At 43.2% G+C, this 25,281-nt stretch overlaps 3 protein-coding genes, 2 long non-coding RNA genes and 1 other non-coding gene across 6 annotated transcripts; 5 read left to right on the top strand and 1 right to left on the bottom strand.

Moving 5' to 3' along the window:
• The first annotated feature begins 1,536 nt into the window (after window positions 1–1,536).
• LOC120718439 (tripartite motif-containing protein 16-like) lies at window positions 1,537–5,136 on the top strand. Its single transcript, XM_040006990.1, has 2 exons — window positions 1,537–2,272; window positions 2,770–5,136. Exon 2 carries the CDS (start codon window positions 2,970–2,972, stop codon window positions 4,665–4,667), a length of 1,698 nt encoding a protein of 565 aa, XP_039862924.1. The 5' UTR covers window positions 1,537–2,272; window positions 2,770–2,969; the 3' UTR covers window positions 4,668–5,136.
• A 163-nt stretch (window positions 5,137–5,299) lies between these two features.
• Window positions 5,300–8,159, top strand: LOC120718446. The gene is made up of 2 exons (XR_005692493.1): window positions 5,300–6,987; window positions 7,941–8,159. It is a non-coding gene; the product is annotated as an uncharacterized LOC120718446 (long non-coding RNA).
• Window positions 8,160–9,128: 969 nt separating this feature from the next.
• LOC120718448 lies at window positions 9,129–17,278 on the top strand. Its single transcript, XR_005692495.1, has 2 exons — window positions 9,129–9,782; window positions 16,833–17,278. It is a non-coding gene; the product is annotated as an uncharacterized LOC120718448 (long non-coding RNA).
• trnak-uuu lies at window positions 9,207–9,279 on the top strand. Its single transcript has one exon. It is a non-coding gene; the product is annotated as a tRNA-Lys (tRNA).
• On the bottom strand, window positions 12,828–16,938 carry LOC120718438. The gene is made up of 4 exons (XM_040006989.1): window positions 16,827–16,938; window positions 16,571–16,735; window positions 15,967–16,062; window positions 12,828–15,885 (listed from the first exon to the last, which is right to left on the bottom strand). Exons 3-4 carry the CDS (start codon window positions 16,054–16,056, stop codon window positions 13,945–13,947), a joined length of 2,031 nt encoding a protein of 676 aa, XP_039862923.1. The 5' UTR covers window positions 16,057–16,062; window positions 16,571–16,735; window positions 16,827–16,938; the 3' UTR covers window positions 12,828–13,944.
• A 436-nt stretch (window positions 17,279–17,714) lies between the features above and the next one.
• Window positions 17,715–19,774, top strand: LOC120718443 (E3 SUMO-protein ligase ZBED1-like). Its single transcript, XM_040006994.1, has 2 exons — window positions 17,715–18,698; window positions 19,247–19,774. Exons 1-2 carry the CDS (start codon window positions 17,855–17,857, stop codon window positions 19,426–19,428), a joined length of 1,026 nt encoding a protein of 341 aa, XP_039862928.1. The 5' UTR covers window positions 17,715–17,854; the 3' UTR covers window positions 19,429–19,774.
• Window positions 19,775–25,281: the final 5,507 nt, after the last annotated feature.

Here is a 25,281-nt window from a genome sequence, read left to right as displayed (position 1 = left end):
AAAGACCAAAGATGGGAAAGAAGAAAAGACGAAGGAAATGAAGGGAAGAAAGTGGCAGAGGGGAAGAGGAAACAGAAGAGGCAGAAATGGAAGGAAGGAATGAAAACATTGATTAGGATACAAAAGAAAGATGAAGGAAAGAAAAACAATTCAAAGAGGAGAAACAAATGAAATATAGGGAAGGACAAGTGAGGAAGGAAATAAAGCAAAGAGAAAAACACATGAAGACAAGCTAAGTAAATGAAGGTGGAAGCAGGAATGATGGAAACACTGAAGACAAAGGAAAGTGGAATAAGATGAAGAAACAAAAGTACATTAATGTGAAGGATAAAAAGAAACAAAAGACGAAAGAAGAAAAATAAAGTAAATAAGGACAAAGAGGTTATAAAACAGAATAGGATGCAAAGTAAGGAAAAGGTAAATAAAAGAAAGCAAATGAAAAGCTGTGGAGGCTTCAGCTGAGACTGAAGAAGTCATCTATCCATCTTCTGCTTATCCACTCTGGAGTCAAAACACCAGCCCAACATAGTGCTATCATTTGTATCCAGATAATTAAAGTAACTAATTAATCGCCTTAAGACTGAATTCTGTGATATTTACATGACAAATTAAAGTTGGAGATCTACTAAAAGACAGAGTTAAACTCAGACTCCATCCTATGATTTAATGATTTATATTACAGGGGCCTGTTTTTCTGTCCCCAAAGGGTGACGACATAGAAACGTCCCCAATAAAATAGTAATACGGCTGAATGCACACACATGTACCCCTAGGAAAAAGTGTGTGTGTGTGTACCATGTTTACATACCTGTGTGGGGACCAAGAATTGGAAGTTTACCATACTTGTGGGGACCAACAGCCCTTATGGGCACAGAAAATAGGTTAGACCAGTGTTTCCCAACCTTTTGGAGCCACAGCACATATTTCACATTAGAAAAATCAAACAGCGCACCACCAAACAAAAATGTCTCAAAAAGCATTTTGATCATTTATCTTAGCAAAATAGGCTCAGTTTGTCCCCAGTATACCTTTTTTGCTTTCTTCTGACCACCACTCATGAGGGCCTTCATGTGGGCTGGAATTTTCTCCAGGACCCAGACTGACTGCTTTTTCTCTTCAAATATTTATCTATTGCTATTACGTGCTGTGTTCTCACAGCATGACTATTATGTAATATCTTCTTCTGTTTGACAACCAACTTAATTAGAGCAGGTGGTTGTACCGCCCTCTAGTGGAAGAGAAAGTAATTGTTCTGCCCGTTACTCACTGTGGTCACTTGGAGCACTAATCAGGTGAAACCAGATAATCTTCTACGGCACACCTATGTGCCACGGCACCGTTTTTGGGAAGCACTGGGTTAGTGTTAGGATAAACATCTAGGGAAGGATATGAAAACATGACTCTGTGCGTGTGTGTGTGTGTGTGTGTGTGTGTGTGTGTGTGTGTGTGTGTGTGTGTGTAACCCATATTTTATTTTTGTAGCTTGCACTGAGGGCTGATTGATTATGTATGTTCTGCCTGCAGCACTGCGGTGTGTTTGTTGACCTTCTGTGACATGATGCGTAATCCACACAGCTGTGAAGGTAAGTCATACCTTAAGAAAACAGTGATTTGAGGTTAAGGGGATTCCTCTGAAGTGGTGCAAAAGTGTGAAACAAGTCAGAAAGAAGTTGTTTAATGTTTGTGTACATGGACATGTCTGGGGATAAATGTATGCTCACCACCTCAATGAACTCAAGCAACAAGGAGCAAAAGTCCTTACTGATGCGAGACCAGTGAAGTCATACAGGAAACAATTACTTCAACTTATTTGTGTGTTTGTTTGCTGTTTTGAAACTGTAAGTAAAGAGTGGAAGGTGGATCTAGCTGAGAATCTGCACGTTTTCTGAGCAATGTCTTGTGATTGACATGTCATTAGCTAAAAACTATAAACTAGTTACCACTCTTTCCTGATGCCTGAGTGTAATATACAAAGAGAACCTAATATTTTGTTCAATATGACAACAAACCATTGAGCGGTGAAGAGATCAGAAAAATGCTTGCTTGATCATGTCACATGGTCATTGGTCATTTTACCATACATTCCTTTTTGACTTGACCAGTAGTCTTTTCACAATCACAAGGGTATTTAGCAATGACCCTGGTGAAGGCCACAAGGGGAAATGTGTTGGTCACGCATTAAAACTGGTTCCTAATACTTTAAGTTTCACTGGAGTCTTCATGTCATTAGATCTTTGTCTTCGCCGTGAACCTTGAAAGTTGTTCCAGAAAGGTTTGTTGCTATTTTAATGTAAAGAACATGGTTATTTCTGTTGCAGCAGCTGTTATAAATGCAAAAATAAAATGCAAGATTCTTTTGAGTAATTAACTTTTTGCAGGAATATCTGTAATTATATGTGCAGACTCTGCTGACTGTTCAAAGCAATGCAGTGGCATTTATCTAGTTCTCATCCTGTTACAGCAACATCGATTACTGCCTATAAAAGCAATAAATAAATAAATAAAAGCAACCAGCATATGTCTGCTAACCTAACCCTGCTCTCTATATATGCTTTGATTAGGTCAGCAGCCTCTGCTGTTCTGACGGTTATTGTTACCTGAGACATTTCTGTCCAGTGTTCATTAAAGCTGGATTTTTAAAAATTATTTATATAGAAGAAGCAGTAAATAAAAAGGGTTAAACACACAGTTTCGCTCTCTAACTGCTCCTCTTCCTGGAGTGAAGCACAGCCTGATAACCTTCCCTCTTCTTCCTGCTCTTAAACACAGCACCTCCTCTCTGTCCACGTGTTTCCTCGTTCCCTCCCCTTCAGATCTGCACTTTGAAGATGGGTGTAACCAACATGTGGTGACGTGTAAGAGCTGACAGGCTCCATTCACTGCAGAAACATGTTGTTGAGATCAGAGCTCAGACTAGTTTCAGTTATGAGGAAGAGAAACTCACACAGTCACTGACACTGAGAGGAGAAATGGCGCAGAAAGGAGTTCAGCTGGACCGAGAAACCTTCTCTTGTTCCATCTGTTTGGATCTACTGAAGGATCCGGTGACTACAACCTGTGGACACAGCTACTGCAGGAACTGTATTAAAAGTTTCTGGGATGAAGAGGACAGGAAGGGAATCCACAGCTGCCCTCAGTGCAGGAAGACTTTCACACCGAGGCCTGTCCTGGAGAAAAACACCATGTTAGCAGCTTTAGTGGAGCAGCTGAAGAAGACTGGACTCCAAGCTGCTCCAGCTGATCACTGCTATGCTGGACCTGAAGATGTGGCCTGTGATGTCTGCACTGGGAGGAAGCTGAAAGCCATCAAGTCCTGTTTAGTCTGTCTGGCCTCTTACTGTGAGAAACACCTCCAACATCACTATGATGCAGCTCCATTAAAGAAACACAAGCTGGTGGCCCCCTCCAAGAAGCTCCAGGAGAACATCTGCTCTCGTCATGATGAGGTGATGAAGATTTTCTGTCGTACTGATCAGCAGAGTATCTGTTATCTCTGCTTGATGGATGAACATAAAGGCCATGAAACAGTCCCAGCTGCAGCAGAAAGGACTGAGAAGCAGAAGGAGCTCGAGGTGAGACGACTAAACATCCAGCAGAGAATCCAGGAGCGAGAGAAAGATGTGAAGCTGCTTCAACAGGAGGTGGAGGCCATCAATGGCTCTGCTGATAAAGCAGTGGAGGACAGTGAGAAGATGTTCACTGAGCTGATCCGTCTCCTCCAGAAAAGAAGCTCTGATGTGGAGCAGCAGGTCAGATCCCAGCAGGAAACTGAAGTGAGTCGAGTCAAAGAGCTTCAGGAGAAGCTGGAGCAGGAGATCGCTGAGCTGAAGAGGAAAGACGGCGAGCTGGAGCAGCTCTCACACACAGAGGATCACAACCAGTTTCTACACAACTACCCCTCACTGTCAGCACTCAGTGAGTCTACACACTCATCCAGCATCAATATTCGTCCTCTGAGCTACTTTGAGGATGTGACAGCAGCTGTGTCAGAGACCAGAGATAAACTACAGGACATTCTGAGAGAGGAATGGACAAACATCTCACTGACAGTCACTGAAGAGGATGTTTTACTGTCACCACCAGAGCCAAAGACCAGAGCTGGATTCTTAAAATATTCACATGAAATCACACTGGATCCAAACACAGCATACACGCATCTGTTATTATCTGAGGGGAACAGAAAAGCAACATTGATGAACCAACAACAGTCTTATTCTGATCATCCAGACAGATTCACTGATTATTCTCAGGTCCTGAGTAGAGAGAGTCTGACTGGACGTTGTTACTGGGAGGTGGAGTGGAGAGGGGGAATAGTTTGTGTAGCAGTCGCATACAAGAATATCAGCAGAGCAGGGGGGGACTATGAATGTTTATTTGGATTCAATGACAAGTCTTGGTCATTATATTGTGACACAAACGGTTATAGATTTTGGCACAACTTTGTCCAAACTGTCCTCTCAGGTCCTCGGTCCTCCAGAGTAGGAGTGTACCTGGATCACAGAGCAGGTATTCTGTCTTTCTACAGCGTCTCTGAAACCATGACTCTCCTCCACAGAGTCCAGACCACATTCACTCAGCCGCTCTATGCTGGACTTTGGCTTGGACCTGGAGCCACTGCAGAGCTGATTAAAGTCAAACAGAGAAGACAGGTTCATGTTGATCCCTGACCATTATATGTACTTGTGTAGTTTCTAAATGAGGCTTTACATTTTAGAAGCTGAGAAGTTCAGTGGTCCATTGATGTGTGAAAATAATATTGCACTGATTCAAACTGTACTTACATTTATATACCTTACATCAATATAAATCTGAATTTGTTCTTATGGCTGATAATCATGTGAGTTTAAATGATACTACTCTTCATATTCAGCATGTTTGAAATCTGTCATCAGTCTGGTTAGTGGTTTTATTCTGTAGTTGCTGTAGTGGGTTGTCAAACGCAACAATATATTGGAGCTGCAGTGATTCATCAGTTAGTCAATGATTAGAGAATTGATTGTTTTATCATTATTTTAGTCACATTTAAAGCTGCTTCCAGTTTCTGAAATGTGAAGATTGTTGATTTTCTTGATCATATATGACTGTAAACTTAATGTCTTTGAGGTTTGAACTTTTAAAATGCAACAAAAAAATTAATCCTTGAGGTTTTTGATATTATATTATCATCATCATTATTATTATTATTATTATTATTATTATTGTATCTACAGTGATGACATTTAATGTCTTTTTGAGATAAGAAGCTTGATCACACTCACTTATTTATACATTTAAATATAAAAAACCAAATCATTGTTCCCCAACCCCCGGGCCCCAGACAGACCAGGCAGCAAGAGAAGAAAACATTTTTTTGTACCGATACTGGTTTTATTTTGTTGTATTTATCAACAACACCTTAATAGCCGGTCGGTGACACACAAAAAGGTTGGGGACTGTTCAACTAAATAACACAGGTCTGTATATTGTGGAGGATAGACATGTTTCTTTGCCCTGAGCTGTGTCTGGCAGGCAGAGCGTCTCCACAAATTTGAAGCTTCTGATTTGGAGAAAATGAGCTGAGGGAGACACCTGGTGGACAAACACAGACATGACAGGAAGAAAGACTAAAGTGCAGAGTGGAGACAAACAGCTGGAAATACTTGTTGGAAAGGATTGTCATGCTTCAGACAAACACACAGCACACACTCTAACAGTCCTTTATTTGCACTGAAGGAGACACGTGAAGAAACCAAATCACACAATAATGAAGTGAACACATTTATAGTCAGTGTTCAAGATGGTGGATAGAAATGAGAATCATGGAGCATTTATGCATTTTTACGTCTGTCTTACAGCAGAAGCAGCATTTACATGAACTCACTGGCCTTTTCCCACTGAACACTCTCTTCTTCATCACCTCATCTTCCTCTTCTGACTGATGCTGAGCTCCAACCCTTTTTACTTCCTGGAGATGATTCATACTCACTGAAATTTTACTCATGACACAGAAACTGTTCAGTTATTCTTCATTTATTAGTCTGTTTATCAGGAACCTCTGTTGATTTTATATGTAAAGGATTTTCCTTCTATCACTGAACCTTTTAAGGGTTTTCTCTTAGTAGTTTTGGGGAGTTTTTAATTAGATTTACAGCTTCAGAATAACTTTGTGATGTCAGATTAGAAAGTCTGTGTCCAACCCTGGTGTTTGATCAGATGTTTGATCCCTGCAGGGTTGGATTTTTTATATGAATGTTGAATTTGTTGTTTTGGAACTGAGTTAGATTTTTATTGATGGATGATTCGTTGTAAAAAGTGGATCTACCAACAGTTTATTTCTTTGTTATTAACCAGCAAGAAGACTTTTCCCCAGAAACAGAGTTTTGATTAGTGGAACTGACAAACAGTTTGAGGCTGATTTGGCTGATATGGGTGAATATTGAGCAGATAATGATAATGTGAGACACTTACTGACATGTACAGATGGATTTTCCAAGTATGCATGCAGGTGTCTTCAAACCAAGGCAGCAGCATCTGTTGCATCTGCTTTTCAGGATGTTCTGAGTGAAGGACGTGTACCTGTTAAACTTCAAACAGATGAAGGCGAGGAGTTTAATAATAAACATTTCCATCAGCTGATGGTTCAGTTTAACATCACACATTGATTAAACCAAGTTTTGTGGAACGTTTTAACAGAAGCTTTAAGGGCCGTATGTGAAAATACTTCACATCTGTTAACTTATGAAGACGTGTAAACGTGGTCCAGGACCTTGTGCTGTCAAGGCCAAGCAGCCGGTGTAAAGAGGTTGGAGCCAAAAGCTGACTCAGTACATGTTTGTTTGATTTGAATGAAAACTTGATTTATAGCAGGGATCATGAAGGTCGAGGCGAGACATGGAGGGAATGACATGGGAGCAGGACTCACTCACTATTAAATGCTGAAGCAAAGCTACAGAGAGGGGCGTTTCTCCAGGATTGCAGTGGAGTGAGGAAAAGAACAACATGTCTGAGGTGAGTTTCTGGACTTACACTAGGAAAAAGGCTCTATTTTTTGTTGCCTACATTGTAGAAGGTGACTTTTCCTCTAAACAGTAAAATGGGCAGTCAGGGGTTAAAGTGGATTCAGCAGGTGGAGGAACCCTAAAATCAGTTGCAACGGCTCAGTGTGGGGAAAACATTCACGACTCAGTATAATTACTGCTGAGAGCTCCAGTAGATTTTCTGAATGTACAGGCTGTGATCAGCTGACCTGCTGCTCTTTGTGGATTTACACAAGTGAATTCAACCAGATGTCAGCTGATGTTTCATTAGTTGAACTGATTTCCATCCTCTACACTGACAGTAAACTGTTCATGCTCTTTTTATTAGACACTATCCAGCTGGTATGAAGGTGAAATTCAGTGAATCTTAACTTCAAATTCATCTCTGCTACACTTGATGTAACCAAACTCTGAGCATGAAACCACAGCCACTGTGCAGCAGTCACACACTGTTCTGCAGCAAACTAACCTGTTTATCCTGCACTAACCTGCAACCTTTAAATAGCACAGTTAGTCTGCCTCAGTTTGTTTAGCAGCACGTTTCAGGATATGAAAAAACATAATGTCACATGTACAGAACCAATATCTGATTTAAAAACATGAAGACTTACATGTGAGCTTTACAATCAGTCGTTGGGCCAAAAGCAAGAAAAAGGAAACACTTTAAGCCCTGACTATGACACATAGTTTTGCCACTTTTATTTCTTTTTCTGTGATATTGCTGGTGATTAATACACCAACAGGAATGAATTCCATGTGTTACTGTTTAATCTCAAAGCAGTTTGATTTGAGGCTCGCAGTGACAAAATAATAACCCCCTTAAAGGTGTTAAACATAAAGTAATGAAGGTCTCCTAAAGGTCTCTTAGCATTAGACTCTTGCTATTTCTGTGCCTTCATTCTAATGTGTACACTCTGTGTTTAGTTCCTCTGGACGTGGCCCTGTTTTCCCGGAGCAGATCCTTAGTTTTGAATGATTGGAGAGTGGCTATAGCGAGCAGTGAGTGAGCGAAGAGAAGCTTTCCCTGTCCTCCCCACCTTGGATTTCCTGGAGCCTGGACCCCGTCACACTTGTATATAGCACAATTCCCTGCACTGTCTGTACACATACCTGGTGTAATAAACTATTTCTCCTCAAAGTGAAGAGTCCTGCGCGTGAGTCCTCAGTGAACGGTGACATCATTACAGTAACAAAGTATTTGTACTTCATTACTTCCTTCCTCATGCTGTAACCCTCGATTTCATTTGGTGTGTTTTTTTGATGAGATGCAGCTTTCCACACCATCTTTTCACCTATTGCTGATCACCACACTGTGTTTGTGTGCTAAAAGAGAAATCATTTCCTGCATGGAGACTAAACGGATCCTGAAGCACAATTACATTAACTCAGAGGGTACAGCAACTGTTGCAGTTTGTCTTGAAACAACTGTAATCTCCACATCTGGACTTTTTTCTCAATTGAATTATGATTTTAATCTCAAAATTGAAACTTTATTTTCAATCTTATCTATAATAGTTTCTCTTAATGTGGCCGTAATACTCATTCGTACAGCAACATTGCCAGCAAACTGAAATTGGAAAAAAAGATGTAAGCAAAAAAAACACAAAGCTGTAGGTTTCAAAACTTAGTTAATAATAGAAAAAATAATTTATTCACACATTTTACGGTTTCAATTCACCTTTTTTTCAGTTTCATTTTTTCCCCTTTCGATACAACATTTTCGTGTTAATTATTCTCAGTTTCATTTTAAGGTGGCATCATTTTAACCCCACGCACACACAGAGGGTCCATAACACTCACATTTTCAGAGTGTAACAACCACCTGTGTGAAATCTGAAATGCCCATGGTGTTGATTCTATAATATATATTTAGCTAAAATCTATACATTTATTTGGGGAAAAATTGGCTGTGGTTCTAAAGATCTGTGATCGTTACGTGTTCACTGACACCTGATTTATGCATACACAGTTATTGTGGTTCATTTCATTATGTCTTGGATTTGTCTGAATGTTGTGCCTGCTCCTTTATCAGCCTTTGTTTCCTGCATGTACAGCTTATGTGATTATTGACCAGGAGGGTTTGCAGTTTCATCAAAACACGAGTTGTTTGTTGCTTTCATTATGACTTGGCTGACTATGGCTGCTTATACATTGCAGACTCAGACTATTACATTAATAAGCAATTATTGAGCCTGGATAGCTCAGTCGCTAGAGCATCAGACTTTTAATCTAAGGGTCCAGGGTTCAAGTCCCTGTTTGGGTGCCAATCTTTACTGAATTTCGCAGAGGAACCCACCCGAGAGATTAATAAAGTTTTATCTTATCTTGTGTAATGTAGGGGGGAAATTCTTATAGTGACAAATATTTGACATGATTGCCAAGTTGTCAAAGCACCGTGTCAGGTCTTTGAAAACTGTAATGCCCTTTCAGCTTCCTGCTGGACTAAACATGCCTTGTTGTTTCTTTCAAATCTGTCTAAACACATGCATGTTGTATTAGTTGATGAACTAAAATGGAAAATGGTGCTTTTGCCACTGAAGTCTGAATATGTGCCACTGGCAATGCAGTACTAGTTGACTTCTTTTTGCTTTCCCCCCAGTATGCTATGATTTGCAGTTGTTGATTTTCTGGTGGAGGTGGATCCAAAATGATTTGCAATTGGTTTACAGGACTGGTGAAGGACTCTTGTTTCTGGTCACCAGGGAGAGTCAGTATCACAAAGGCTGTGAAGGATGCAGCTGCTGTAGATCAGAGGTGCCAAACAGGGTAAGCATTTATTGAAAACACTAAAACAATGTTTTTTGAACATAAATATGAATAAAAACAGACAGGAATATTGTTTCAGAATAAATACACTTAGAATAAAGAATAACTTCTAATAACTGTCATAAGTTTTCAAACATGTCTTTTCCTGTCGTTGCATCGATTTAATGTCCAATATTTCCTCTGAAACGGGCATATTGGAGTTCACTTCACGGATGAAGATGGCCAGCTGTGTAATGTCCATCATGTCTGTACTTTTATCCACAGCAAGACAGTAAGCTATAAAGTATTTGCTTCTTTCACACGACTGTGTTCTTAAATCAGTGGCCATCTCACAAACCCGATCAGCAACCGTATTTCTACTCAAGCTCACGTGTCTGTGAAGGTTCTCAGTCATCCAGGTCATCGTAGTCAAAGGAGCTTGCAAAGAAAAGCGTCTGGACTTCTTTAAGTTGCTTGAAGACGTTTCACCTCTCATCCGAGAAGCTTCTTCAGTTCTAAGGTCAAATGGTGGAGAGTCCCAGATATAAACCTAGTGGGAGTTTCCCCCCACAGAGGGACAAAAGGACCCCCTGATGATCCTCTAATCGCCTGAGCCAAGGTGGGAAACTGGGTGTGGGTCCCAATCAGCCAGAGTTTTGGGTGTGTTCATTGTGAAACCTGGCCCCACCTTATCATGCGAATTCCTGAGATCAGATGGCCCAGGATGTGAGTGGGCGTTAAGGCGTCTGGGAAGGGATCTCAAAACTGGATTATAGATGGCAGAGAGTTGGTGTCGTAAACCCCCGCCTCTGTTCAAAGATGGTCGCTCACAGTGGACATAGATGGCTTCTTTCACTCCTCTTTCAAACCATCTGTCCTCTCTGTCCAAAATGTGAACATTGGCATCCTCGAAAGAGTGTCCTTTATCCTTAAGATGCAGATGGACTGCTGAGTCTTGTCCTGTGGAGGTGGCTCTTCTGTGTTGTGCCATGCACTTGTGAAGTGGCTGTTTGGTCTCTCCAATGTAGAGGTCCGAGCATTCCTCTCTGCACTGTACAGCATACACCACATTGTTAAGTTTGTGTTTTGGCGTTTTGTCTTTCGGGTGAACCAGTTTTTGTCTGAGCGTGTTGCTGGGTCTGAAATACACTGGGATGTCATGCTCCCTCTAAGCCTGAAGGAAAAAAGAAGGAACACACACATGTAAAGGAAGCACTCAAAACGTGCGGCTATCCTAAATGGGCGTTCTTAAAGTCAGCAAAGAGGCACAGAAAAGAAGACCAGACACCAGCGAGGGAGGATAAGACGGACAGACGCAACAACATTGTCATCCCCTATGTAGCCGGTGTATCAGAAAAACTCAGGAGAGTTTTCTCCAAGCATAACATCTCAGTGTATACTACAGAAAACTACATTTCTCCTGTGGCCTGCAGTTTCTGCATCTCACTGTCTGAAATACACAACGTAAACATCACTTTAATACTTTTTGCTTGTTAGAATAATGAACTACAGAAAGACGTCATCTTACCTAATAACTGCTGAGCACTGTTTGACTGGGACACAATGGGCACCTCTGCAGTCGACTCTGAATCTATATAGAAATGATCTCGCGGGCCGGATATAAACGTACGTTGGGCCAGATGTGGCCCGCAGGCCTCGGGTTTGACACACATGATGTAGATTGATGGGTTTGTAAACGAGATAATGAAAGATTATATTAGGTAAACCTGTACAACTACTCACCGATGCAAATATTTAATTAGCCAATCACATAGCAGTAGCTCCACGCATTTATGGACGTAGATATGGAAAAGAAGTTTAACAGGTTTGGTTGTTGGTATTACACAGGCTGCTCTGAGTATTTCAGAAACTACTGGGATTTTCTACACACAGCCATCTGTAGGGGTTACAGAGAAGGTTTTAGACTTGACAAATATTCAGAGAACAGCAGTAACGCCTGAAAGCACAATTCTTATTACAGTGTTTAAAGAAATCAAAGATACTTGTAAAGGTTTTTTTTAAGTCTAATAACACATTCAAGATGAACACGTTGGCAGTGATGTTGCCACAGAGACGTTTTCCTCTACACAAATCACTACAGTTACTTTAGCTTCAGCGTTGTTACATCACTACAGAAAACCTAGAAGCAAAAACACATTTGTGCTTGTTTCTTGAACTCTAAGAACTATAAAAATGGATGATTTTGAGATTGATGATGGTCTCGATTGCTTTAGTTTCTCTGTTTTAAATATGATACAAGACCAGAATTAATGAGAGGTGCAGACACACAGACGTTCTGCTCAAGATTAGATACAAAATGCAGCTGTAAGAATAGGAAATGTGTATATAGTTTCAAATGTTCTTGGTTTTAAAGTGAATGTTTCCAGACATTCATCCACTTGAAGCGAGATATGTCAGTCTATTTCAATTAAAACATTGTCTTCTGGCAGGAAAAAGTGCAATACAGTCTTTGAATGAAGTGCACAGAGTGACTGAGGAACAATGCTTTATTAATTAGTAGGGAAACATTACATACATACATAAATAAAGACAGATAAACATAAAAATGTCCTCATATGAAAACACAACTTGAATTTTCCAAGTAAGTCAGAAAGTGTCTGTTTTTAATCAGAGTTATAAATATCTCCTTGTTTAAACTGATCGTGTTTTTTAAAAAAGACACCACCGCTCTCAAAGATTAGTTATGTCAGGCTTTATAAAAACACAATTAGTATTGTAGTAATATTATTATTTCTATAGAAGTCCAGCCTGGATTAAAGAGATTCTGCAGCACGGTTCGTGCAGTTAAAGGTGCTTGTGAATCGAAAAGGCATTCAGTCACATGACCTTTAAAAACTGCAGAATTTTCAGGATACTCCAAAGATGTACATCTTTATAGCTGCAGATATTTCTCTTTCAAAAAGGAAAAAAAGTACCACAGGAATAACTCAAAGGGAGTACAAATAAAATGAAATTAGATTTTATTCACTCCGTTTTTTAGCTCCCCTCTTTTCAATTCAGTGTTTAAATTTGCAGTTTGTATGTTGGTTGTAATAGTTTCTTTCATACAATACGGCGTACCCCTTACTCTCATAGTAGGAGCCTTTAGTCTGTGGATTAACGGACAGACTGACTCAAGTGTCTGTAGGCCTAATAGGAGAGATCAAGTCATGGCTACGGCCACCAAAGTATTCAGAACTGCTAGTGTTAGTGTGGTTTTGACTGAAAGCTTGTTAGCAATCACGTCACAGGCTGTAGTCATTTCCCGACTCATCCAGAGATCTCAGAGCTTCACTCTGACCAAAACAAAAAGGTCTGTGATTTCTGATAAGACATCGGCTTTCCTGAGGTCGTGAGGAGAGGTCATTATTGTCATTAATCTTGGAATGTACTCTCAATTAATAGATTTAGAAAGAATACAAATATACCTTGAAAACAAGTTGTTTTTCCCTCTGTGGTTGTTTAAAGTACATTACAAGGACAATATAGTACAAAGAAAACGTAGTGAACTTTTCAGCTCCGCTGCACTTAAACCTTATAATAACAAACAAACAAGGTAACAAACAAGATTTAAATCCATACGAGACAATCTCATTGTATCTTCCTTTGTTACTCAAACTAAACTTGAACATTTTAAAAGGTATCTACATTTCATAATGGAGTGTATCTCCTGACTTTCCTGAAGGAGGAGTGATTAGGAAAAAATCCTCAAAACAAAACAACCAAGAGTTTATCTCCAGCGCGGCCTTGTGGGCAAGACCGAGTCCTGAGAATGAGCGGACTTGTCACTGTCACTGTCATTCCGTCTGTGGCCTTTAGGGGGAGCCAGCAAGTCGTGGCGCGATGCACGAGGAGATGATTTGACGCTCTGAGACTTCCTCTGTGAGGAGGGGGAGAGTTTTTGGACATCTGAGGATCTTGCTGACGCATGGACTCTTAGTGATCTTGATCGCGTAATAGGCAAGGAGGTGCTGGATGGGGTAACAGGGGAGGAGGTCTTGGAAGAAGGTTTGGGGGAGGGGTCTGACTCAATGTTGGGGGAGTGGGAAGCAGCAGGAACAGCAAGGTTGGTGTGAGTACGTCTGAAAGAAGAAGAGGCTGTGCTCCGTGCAAAACCCGGAAACACAGATGATGAAGAGCTAGTGGCTTTGCGCAAAGGAGTGGCAGGAGCACTGACGCTGCCTCATGCTCCACTTCTTCCACCCTGAGAGAGTGCCCGCAGTGTGGAGCGACAGATCTTCTCCTCCTGCTGGGCTTTAGGTTTCATTAAGGGCTTTTGGCTGGACATCTTTCCTTGAAAGTCCTTGTTCTGTTCTCGGGCAGATGGCTGAGTACCTGAAACATTCTGGTTCTTTGAGTCCTTTGGATCCAAAGTCTTGGGGAGCCCAGATTGTCGGGATGAAGGAGCATTTGCAGGCCTCGCTACTCGTCGAGGGGAAGCACTGCTTCGTTTTGAGGGAGTCAGACTGGTGGGCACTGCGGTGCTGGAGGAGCCTCGATTCTTCTCTGTATGTTTGATTCTGGATGGACTTCTGTTGGTCCTGGATATTGGCACAACCCTCCTCATGTCCTTGTTCTCGGAGGTTGTGAGGGTCCGGATAGATTTGGATTTGCCAGATGCAGAGATAGTGTTTGGGGTAGGTTTCTTCCCATTAGTTTGGACGTTAGACGTAGGAAGGCTCTTGCTGGGTAGTTTAGATGGAGTTGCTGGTTCTGCTTTTACTTTGGTGGAAGAAGCTGCTTTTGCAGTTTTACTGGTTGAGTCTTTAGATGCCATGTTGTTTTTGCTTTTCTCTTCTGTTGATTGTTTTGAGACGGTCACTCCATCACTGTTCCTGTTGGTGGACACTTCTTCCTCTTCCTCCAGTTCTTTATCTTTCTCAGAAGCATCTGCTGTGAGAGCAGGCACTACATTAGGTGTTGGAGGATCTTTCGGGCGCCACACAGAGGAAGAAACAAGCAGTGATGTGTTAACACAGCGGGGGACAGGCACTGGTTGGCTGCTGATGGGTACAGGCACTGGTTTTTCATTGGCCGGTTGAGGTTCTGAAGGCATGTCATTGGCTAAAGCAGAGGAAGTTTGTTTGTTTCCTCCTTGGTTGTCACCCTTATGCTGATCTTTTTCAGTTTCTGCATAGGTGCTTTGTGTGTCACTTGTAGCCTCGCACACACCCGTCACACACCATACAACCACCTTATCCTCTTGCCCCTCATCGCCCTCTCTTGGTGTTGAAGAAGAGCTGAGCTCACAGACTTGCTCATCAGATTGTTTTGGATTTACAATCAGTTGGCCATTATTATGCACCTTATCAACTTGCAAGTCATCCCCTTTCTCTTCTTCCAAATCTGTGATTGTCACATCATCTTGATGAAGACCGACATGTCTGTTTTCGCTATGACTTGTGAGGGTGTCGCCACTGCCAAACACTTTTAGCTCAGGAACCAACATGCATTTGTCTAAAACCACCACCATGTTTCCTGTAGCAGTGGTGCTCTGCTGAAAGCTCTTATCAGTGCAGTCAGTCTGCTGAGTTAAAACCAGTTCAACATCTTTTGGTTTGCTTGTTGTAAGTGTTGCATGGCTGCTTAAACCCATGCCAGGTTGATCACTGCTGCTTTTGTTGTTGTGTTCAGATTGCTGGTTTGAGTCAGAGGTAGGTTTGACTGCAAGTTCATTTGCAGGATTAGTGGCATTTGCACACGTCTGGGTAGCATTTTGGCTGAGGTAAGTGGCAGTTGCATGGTTTTTGTTTTTTGGACTCCTTTTGGAAGGTGATGAGGAGTTTTGTGGTGCCGTCTGGGTGGACACTGGGAATCCTGGACTTGAGGGAGATGGAAAACTGCTCCCTTTGCCTCTTTGCTGAATGTTTTTGCGATCAGTCGCCTTTTCCAGGAAAGTGCTTAGTTCCTGCTCAGCAGCAATAGATGGTGAGCAGGATGGAGACTTCCGGGAACGACGTAAGCTCACAGCACGTCCCAGAGGACTGTGGGAGTTGTTCACTGGTGAGCGAGGGTGGGACCTAGGGGTCAGGAGCTCCATCAACAGTCCGGCCTCGTCATGCCGCGACAAAGCAGTGGACATGTCAAGCTCACTGTGGCAGCGCAGCCCAAAGACTCCATCCACCTATAACGGGAACAGAGAGTGGATCATCATTAGACATCTTTGATTGACTTTGTTTTACAGTGTCTGCGTACGTCATCCTACCTTTTCTCCTCCAGCCCAGGAGTGCCTCTTCTTCTCCTCCAGCTCTTGTATCCGCTGACGACGAGCTGCCTCCTTCGCCTCCCTCTCCATGTTCTCCTTCAAAAAGAGAAAGAAGTTATTTTCCTGATGCGCGTGACTCTTCTGGTCCTCCATAGCCTACAGATATTATGCATGTTGAAAAAAAATTCCTGTGTGCATCAGATCCTGATGGACAAATCAAAGCAAACAAAACAAATAAAAAAATAAAACAAACTGTGAACCCTTGGGCCTTAAATGCAGCTTCTCCTCTTATGCCTGATTTATGGTCTGGTATTTGTGTCTCTGTCAACAGCTCATCGTGAGAGAAGGGTTTGGGAATTGAAACTACTCAGAGGCAATGGACACACACTTGAGCCAAAAAGCCAACAATGGTGAAATTGTTGGCAATCACATAAAACAGAAGGTTTAGAAAATAATATGTTTCACTGTAAATCAGAAGTGTTATGAAATATGGGATGAAGACTAATGTATCAGTTGAAGTATACCAACAGTTTTAACCACATCTACTGGATCTTGTGTGGATTGTTGTACAGCTCGTGTAATGGATTTGCATTCATAGTTGTACCTTGACAGCATTTGTGAACCTGGAGCAGAAGGTGTGGAAGATGCTGAAACAGTCGTCCAGCCTGAAAGTGTCTCTGTCCTCGCAGAAAAAGTCGATCAGCTCGCTGCCTTCCCTCTTTAGCTGTTGCCGACTGCCGCGGAGTGAGCAGAGAGATGATGTGGCATGCTGAGACAAACATAATAGGCACAAAATTATTTTTTAAACTACACACTTATTTAAAGATTATATAAAACTAAAATACTGCTATGTGTGTTACCTGCAGAAAGCTGTCCAGTTGCTGCAGCAGCTCTGTGTCTCTCTGGATGCTCTCCTCCACTGAGTGTGTGCGAGATGTCAGCAAATGCAGCTCAGCATCCAATGTTTCCAATGAGATCCTACCAAAGGAAGGAAAACAAATCCATGTAGCCTCATTTCTGCTTTGGTTTCATTCATTTTGTGTCTGGTGTAATTTAAGTATCAAATGAAGGACTGAAAAGAAACCAGCAGGGGGCGGTGTTCACTCAGATTCTGTAGAGATGTAATAAAATGATGGAAAGCAGGAGTATAATAAATAAATCTAACCCACACAGGTTGATGGAGAAATGTAGTGGTGTATGTGGACAACTGTAGTATTTAATATGTGAATAATATGAAGTGATGTCTGACCTGGCTGCAGCCTGGATGTGACTCAGCTTGAGAGGAAACTCCAAGAGCTTCTCATCTTTTTTATGGGCTTCCTATAGAAAAACAAAAAAACAAAACATGAGACCCCCTCTTTCCAGCTACCTCCTCTTGCTCATTTTGGTGGTACAGAGGTGCTCTCAATCCACATAAAGAGACCCATTCTCTGTCCCAGGGTCCCCTTCTGGTAGACATTGCATGAAATCACCTTAAAGACATAATCTCACCAGCATGTTTAGGCCTTCTACCAGCAGGACTTGCCTGCAGCTCTATTCTGAGCCGCTCCTGAACTACTGAGCATCTCACTCTCTGAAGCTGAACCAACAACTTGTCAGAATAAACTAATTTCCACCTGTTGTATCTGCAATTTTATTCTGAGGGTTCGAATTTATTAGTTTGCATTAGTGCTGGGCGATATATCGATTTTTTTAAAAATATCGATATATTTTTATACAAGACATAAGCTGTGACATCGTTTATATCGATATAGTCTATGTTGCGTTATAATTACACTTGTGGAGCCGCTATTTTGCCTCTCTCTCGTCTGGGTTTGTTTGCCCCGCCTCTCACCCTCACTGAACACAAACCCCCTCCCCCATCGCTACACCTCCAGTTGGCAACAAGATGGACACAGGAGCTAGCGAAGAGGAGCTCGTCGGAAAAAAGAAAACCAATGGCTCAATTATTTGGAGATGGTTCGGGTTCAAAGTGTCAGATGAGCAGCAGAATAATGTATTCTGTAGAGAATGTCGAAAAAGCGTCGCAACGAAAGGTTCGAGCACCACTAATCTTTACCACCATTTACAACTGCGCCATGAAGTGCAGTATGAAGAGTGTGTGAAATTGCGTGCTGTAGCCCAGACCGCAAAGTCTTCCGAGGTTCCTGCCGTGAAACAGACCACCTTACAACACTCATATACTCGTGCTGTGCCATATGATACAAAAAGTGAGAAGTGGGGGGAAATTACTAAAGCAGTGGCCTATCATATTGCTAAAGACATGGTCCCCATCTCAACTGTGGAACAAGAGGGCTTTATACAGCTGCTAAAAACTCTTGACCGAAGATACCAGTTACCTAGCCGGAAATACTTCACCAGAGAAGCACTGCCAAAAATGTATACTGATGTTAGACAGAGTCTCGCTGCCCAGCTCACCAAAGTGTCTCACTTCACACTGACAACCGACATGTGGTCCAGCAGGACATGCGAGCCATATATGAGTGTGACTATACATTTCATGGAAGACTGGGAACTGAAAACTGCCTGTCTCCAGACCAGCTACTTTCCTCAAGACTACACCGGAGAGCATATAGCTGAAGCCCTGCAGGATGTGCTCAAAACCTGGAAGCTCAACCCGACAGGACTGGTTGCTATAACAACTGACAACGGGGCTAATATTGTCAAGGCGGTTCAACTGAACAAGTGGTCGAGGATCCAGTGTTTTGGTCACAGGCTTCATCTGGCCATTGGTGAGTGCAATACTGAATTTTTTGATTTGGAAAAAAAAAAACGCTAATAAATGAAAAGTGTATAGAGTCTCTTGTAGAGCTAAACATGCCTATGGACCACAAGACAAATATTTTTATAAGTCATAGCCAGCATATACATCTATCACTTAGAAATCGAAAGTTAGTTGAATAAATAAATAAACTATCCCTATTAAATCCAATAAACGTATTGGGGTGTATTTGTCTTTGTATTAGATTGAGTTGTGACACTAAATAAGGACCACAGCTGAGACAAGACAGGGATACATTTTTAAATACATAGTGAGATTAAAAGGTGTAAAAAAAACAAAAAAAAACCCCACATGTTCTAATCATTTGGTGATCTGGTGATTTTACCAAGATAGTTTAATTTCTAGGTTATACAATACACGACACATTTTGCAAATATTGTTAAGTCTTATGCATCACATTCTATACAACTGAGATGGATGTTAATTTGCCTTTGAGTGATTTGCATCTTAACATAACAATTAAAGTGATTTTAAAAGTTTGTATTTTGTGTGTCACAGGACATGCTATGGATGATGCCCGCATTACCCGGGCTATTTCTCCTGTAAGAAAGTCATCAGCAGCTTCTCCTACAGCTGGAGGAAGAGAAGAGAGCTGGCTGAAGTGCAAATACAGCTGGGTCTTCCAAGTCACCAGCTACTCACAGAGGCAACAACTCGCTGGGGATCAAGGCTTCTCATGATAGAGAGAGTTCTGGAGCAGGAAAGAGCACTTTCTAAAGTCCTCTCTGTTGACATGAAAGCCAGACCTCTAGTCCCTACTTGGCAGGACATAGAGGTCCTGGATGCAGTTCAGAAAGCTCTCAAACCCTGTCAGGACTTCACTGATGCACTTTCAGGAGAGAAGTATGTGACCCTGTCCTATGTCAGACCTGTGCTACACCTGTTTAACACTAGTCTCCTGGCACCTGGAGAGGAGGATAGTGAGCTGTGTAAATCCATCAAGACCCGCATTGTGGATTACCTCAACAATAAATATGCAGATCCATCCACCAGTGACCTGTTGGACATGGCTTCTTTTGTGGGTCCACGGTTCAGGGCGAAATACATCCCTAGTGAGAAGATTAATGCACTAAAACATAAACTCATTTTGGAGGCAGAGTCTCTGCTCAGCTCTGACAGATGGAAGTGAACGTAAAGCCACGTTGAACTTGGAAATGTAGCGAGCTCTAACGTCAGCTTGAGGTTTTTTGGACCAACTTCACTGGTACGAGACTGAATCTGATCTCCGTGGAGGAATGTAGAAACTGCGCTTCATTAAAGCAGCGGAAACCCAGACTTTAATGAGTCGAGTTTATTTTAGCAGCGTCTTGGAGTAGACTCTACTACACTCAGAATCCGTTTAAAGGAAGCTTATTTATTCTCAACCAGGATGAGACGAACTCTGACTTTGAATCTCTGTCTTCCCACACATCTCCTGTCTGAGCCTCGCACCGAGCTTTCTGCTTCAGTATGTGGGAGTTTGTAGGAGAGCAGATAATATTATGCAACCAGAACTGGCTGCAACACCCCGTACGAGGAAAACTGAAGCATGTAGGTGTTTTTTTTCCTTTTCTCTGAGCTTCATTGATAAAACTAATGAATTAAATCTAAGCTGTGCAGCAGGTTTGATGTGTGTTTGTAGTAGCCTGATAACGTACCGCCAGCCGACACAACAACAGGCAGACGACTGCAAAATCACAAACAAAGAGAGCAAAACCAGCTGAAGAGTGAAAAAAACTGAACCAGAAAGACCAAAGATGGGAAAGAAGAAAAGACGAAGGAAATGAAGGGAAGAAAGTGGCAGAGGGGAAGAGGAAACAGAAGAGGCAGAAATGGAAGGAAGGAATGAAAACATTGATTAGGATACAAAAGAAAGATGAAGGAAAGAAAAACAATTCAAAGAGGAGAAACAAATGAAATATAGGGAAGGACAAGTGAGGAAGGAAATAAAGCAAAGAGAAAAACACATGAAGACAAGCTAAGTAAATGAAGGTGGAAGCAGGAATGATGGAAACATTGTCACACCTTGCAGGAGCTTTCCTCTCCTCGGGAGCTCTCTCTGCAGGAGGGGGAGATACAGGAGAGGTGGAGGAAGATCTCAGCCTGGGTGTTTATTGTCTTATGTAGTCTGGAAGATGAGTGGATGGTGGGGTGGGTGCAGTTTTCTCTGTGGTGGGGTTGGGTGGACTGTCCCGGGCTCTGTGGGGCCGGGAGGCGCTGCTGCACTGGGCCCCGGTCTAGATGGGCCTGGGCCCCCTTTCCCTGGCGGGTTGCAGAGTATGGGGGTGCCTACTGGGGTCAGCGGGGGAGCTGGCCCCAGGGAGGGGTCACCTGCCCCTCCCTTCCTTCCCTCCCCATCTCCAGCTGCCTCCCTCTTCCCGCTCCACCACAACCACCCACACATGCAGGACCTTGGAGTAGGGGTATGTCACCAGGGTGCAGAGGAGGCTACCCCCCCCTCTGTCCCCTTCTGGCTGCCTCTGCCTCAATTTTATCCCACAACTTAGACATTCACATTACTCACACTCTCATTACACATACATATAGGATCTTGGGGGTGGGCACGATACACGGAATCCAAAGTACCATCAGGGTGTACACCTCACCCCTGGCATCGTTGCCCACCTCTCAATGTTAAATACACGTAGACATTGAGGGCTAGCAGGAGGGACTATGCGCTTACCTGCTGCTCTCTGGCAGGTAGCTCCATGCCCTCCTGGGTTTTAAATGCACCTTAGAACACACATGCATCAACACTACAATGAGCGGGTGGAGGGAGGTTTGGAGTCTTCTCTCACCCCCGTTCTCTGCGACCTGCTGGAGCGGGGGGGCTAGGAGGAGGAGTTGGCCGTCCGACTGCGGTCTGGAGTGTGGGGCCTCCCTGCTGCTGCGGAGTCGGGGCGGTCTGCCTCTCCCCACCGCAGGGAAAAGGGTAACACCACCTGGGTCTGGGTGCAGTTCCCCCTCCAGGGGTAAGGGTACCTAGACCCGGTTTGTAGAGTACGTGTCACACAGTGGAAATTTGTGTTTTTATGTTTTATCAATCTGTGTATTGGTACATAGTGTTGATTTTATTTGCATGATTTTATTGTGATATTTATATTGCATGTTTGTTTATTTATATTTATACTGCATGGTTTTATCCTCATATTTATATTTGTGTTAATGTTGTACCATGTTCCTTTTAACCCACTGTGGACTAAACAGATAATTGTAGGCACCTGTGAGGTGGGGGCGTTCCCCAAGGTGGCCTATCAGCCACCAGGTTGACCTGTTAAAGGGGATGGTGAGCGCAGAGACAAAGAGAGAGAGGAGTGACGCACGAAGGGTGAGGAGGCGAAAAAGGAATGCGTGCAACCCCGCACGTGTGTGGAACGAACTGCTGCCTAACTGTGGGGCACCGCGAGTTGTTCGGCGATCCAGTTCTAACGGCAGGAACAGCAACAGTGGGTGGAGATGGCTGCAATGCACGACAGGGCAGGGATGCCCCTCTGCCTGCATCTGACGGTGAGACGAGGGAGGCCGTGTTCAGGTGTGGAGTGGGGCGGGACTGTGCGGCGACGCGCTGTCAGGAGGAGACAGGTCTGCGATAGGAGCCTCCTCCATGGTCTGCTGCTGACGAGTTTTATCATACTGGAAGAGAAGTTCCTCTCCTGTCTCTTTCATATAAGGACCATTCGCCCATGTGTGGCTGGACTGTGGGATTATGGGACTATGGGAGGGTAATTTTAGTATATGGAAAACATGTTCTAGCCTTGTTTTAACAGTGTATAGTTATTTCTGCCGGCAGGGTTTTTAGCGCGTTGCAACACTACTTTTATTGTATACAGGGAATTTTGTCTTGTATTTGTGACTCTGGCTGTGTTTTATTTTTTATTATGGAAATAAATGATGTTTGAAGCCAGCTTAGTTTCTGTGCCCCGAGCGCTGACCCACCCACTCCCCTTTTTCGCTTGTATGTATACCAGACGTGGTGGTGGTGGTGAAGATTTAGGTCCACCAGTCTTAGCGGCTACATACGCTTGGGGAGTGTGATCGTGTGTACAGCGTCTCTTTATGTCTGTCTCCACGTTGGTTGAGTGTGGAGTAAGTGCATATGAGAGCATGAGGGTGGGAATGGATGTTTGTGTCTGTGTGTGCCTGTATGTCTGTGTCTATATGTCAGGTTGGGTGTCAGGCGCCACCTATCTGGGGACATCTCAGGCCCTCCAAGGTTTGGAGGCCTATCTCCACCCAGCACCACTTCCCCTGCCAGTGGCAGACTCCCTCAGGTGTCGGTGCGTTGGTGGTTCTTTGTGTCCGGGGGTGGGCGTCCAGGTACACACCGGCTCACTCCTTGGCGGCCGCTTATCGGGGCCTGGAGCCCGGGGCTCGCTCGGGCCACTTCGGAGGTGGGGTGCCCCCGGCCTCTCGGCCTGAGACTCGGTCACTCTGGCACAGCTGGCTGCCGGCGGAGCTCACGGGCGCGTCACTGCAACTCCCCCTGGCTTCTGCTCCGCGGCTGCTGAGTGAGCCCTCATCTGGGACTCTCCTCAGCTCTTTCTGGGACAGTGGCGCGGCTGCCCCTCTGTTGGTCTTCCTTGGTCTCTTGTGTTCTGGGGGCCTCTGGATGTCTGGAGTTTTGATCTCCTCCATACCTGCTTCATGCCCTGGAGGACGGGGCTGTGGCCCCCCCACACCCTCTAGCAGATCATTACATGAAGGAACCTTTAAAAAAAAAAAAATCAAGCGCGTCCATGCTCACAGGTGTACACACGGGTGATCACACCCACAAACTACACCCTTTTTGGCTCCTACCTCAAAGCACACTGTGTTCTGTTGATCTTATGTGCTGCACAATAATGTTTAATATTTAGTATTTACTGTCATATTCCCATATATGATTGTGATGTTGTTTATTCTATTACTCTTGTTCTCTTCTGCTTGTTTTCTTTTTTCTTTCTCAGCAGGTGATCCAGGTGATTGATATATGGATTTTTTATTTCTTTTTTTTTTTTTTCTGCTCATTCTGTTGGTTTTTGTTTTTTGCCCTTCTCCCCCGTCCCTCTTCTCAGCTGTTTCTCTTTCCCTCTTTCTTTCTCCCCTTCTTTCCCCCAGTCAAGTCTGTCCCGTATTCAGTAAGTGAAAATAAAATAAACAATAAAAGATGAATCAAATGGACCATTACGGCAAGGCTGGGATGGTCAGTTTGGTAAAGTAAATCCGTTGGGCATCTTTCTTTGCCTTTAGACAACAATTCTGATGGCAAAAGAGCCAAATGGGACAGGCCAAAAAAAAAAAAAAAAAAAAAAAAGGAATGATGGAAACACCGAAGACAAAGGAAAGTGGAATAAGATGAAGAAACAAAAGTACATTAATGTGAAGGATAAAAAGAAACAAAAGAGGAAAGAAGAAAAATAAAGTAAATAAGGACAAAGAGGTTATAAAACACAGAATAGGATGCAAAGTAAGGAAAAGGTAAATAAAAGAAAGCAAATGAAAAGCCGTGGAGGCTTCAGCTGAGACTGAAGAAGTCATCTATCCATCTTCTGCTTATCCACTCTGGAGTCAGAACACCAGCCCAACATAGTGCTATAATTTGTATCCAGATAATTAAAGTAACTAATTAATCGCCTTAAGATTGAATTCTGTGATATTTACATGACAAATTAAAGTTGGAGATCTACTAAAAGACAGAGTTAAACTCAGACTCCATCCTATGATTTAATGATTTATATTACAGGGGCCTGTTTTTCTGTCCCCAAAGGGTGACGACATAGAAACGTCCCCACTAAAATAGTAATACGGCTAAATGCACACACATGTACCCCTAGGAAAAAGTGTGTGTGTGTACACCATGTTTACATACCTGTGTGGGGACCAAAATGTTACGGCCGGGAGGGCCAGGCTGTGGGTGTGGACTCAAATGCAGACACAGAGGGAGGCAAAACGGGCGTGAACACAGTGCTTTATTTACAGAGCCTAGTGAAGTTACAGAGCAGAAAACTGTGGAAGCTAGGAACTGAGAACTGTGAGGCAAAACTGTGAACATGAAACTCTGAGTGCTAGATTTCACGGATGGATCCGGGGAATGGAAAAAGGGGGCAGCGGCTTGGATGGAGGTGTGCAGTCACTATGATGAGAGGAGAAAAGTAGTCAGTGGTAGTCTTAGTGAATCACAGCTGGAGGATTAGACTATGGTGGTTAGGGCTTACGCGTTGCAGGTTTAAAGTGTCATGCGAGGAGGGGGTGTCCAGGGGGTTCCGGGTGAGGAGTGTCCAGAGAGGATCCAGAATATGCTTGGAGTGAGGGGCTTGGCAGAGAGGCAGGCAGGTGTAGTCCGACGATGGAAAGGGAGCAACCAGATGATGGAACCAGCGTCCAGGCGGAGATGTGAGTAGTCTGGGTTGGGAATCGCGACAGCCAGGTGGGTCCTATGACAAAGAAAACACGGTGAGGAGAAAAGCAGTAGTTAAGGGTTCTCACAAGGGCTTGGCGGCCTAGCACTAACATGAGTTAGCAGAAGATCTGGCAGAGGTCTGTTGTGAATGCTGGTCTTATATGCTGGTGACTTG

Source organism: Simochromis diagramma, unplaced genomic scaffold (genome assembly GCF_900408965.1).
Source record: "Simochromis diagramma unplaced genomic scaffold, fSimDia1.1 OVJJ01000141.1, whole genome shotgun sequence".
NCBI lineage: Eukaryota > Metazoa > Chordata > Actinopteri > Cichliformes > Cichlidae > Simochromis > Simochromis diagramma.
The sequence above is the reverse complement of the archived record's forward strand: the minus strand, read 5'-3'. Positions and strand labels throughout refer to the sequence as shown.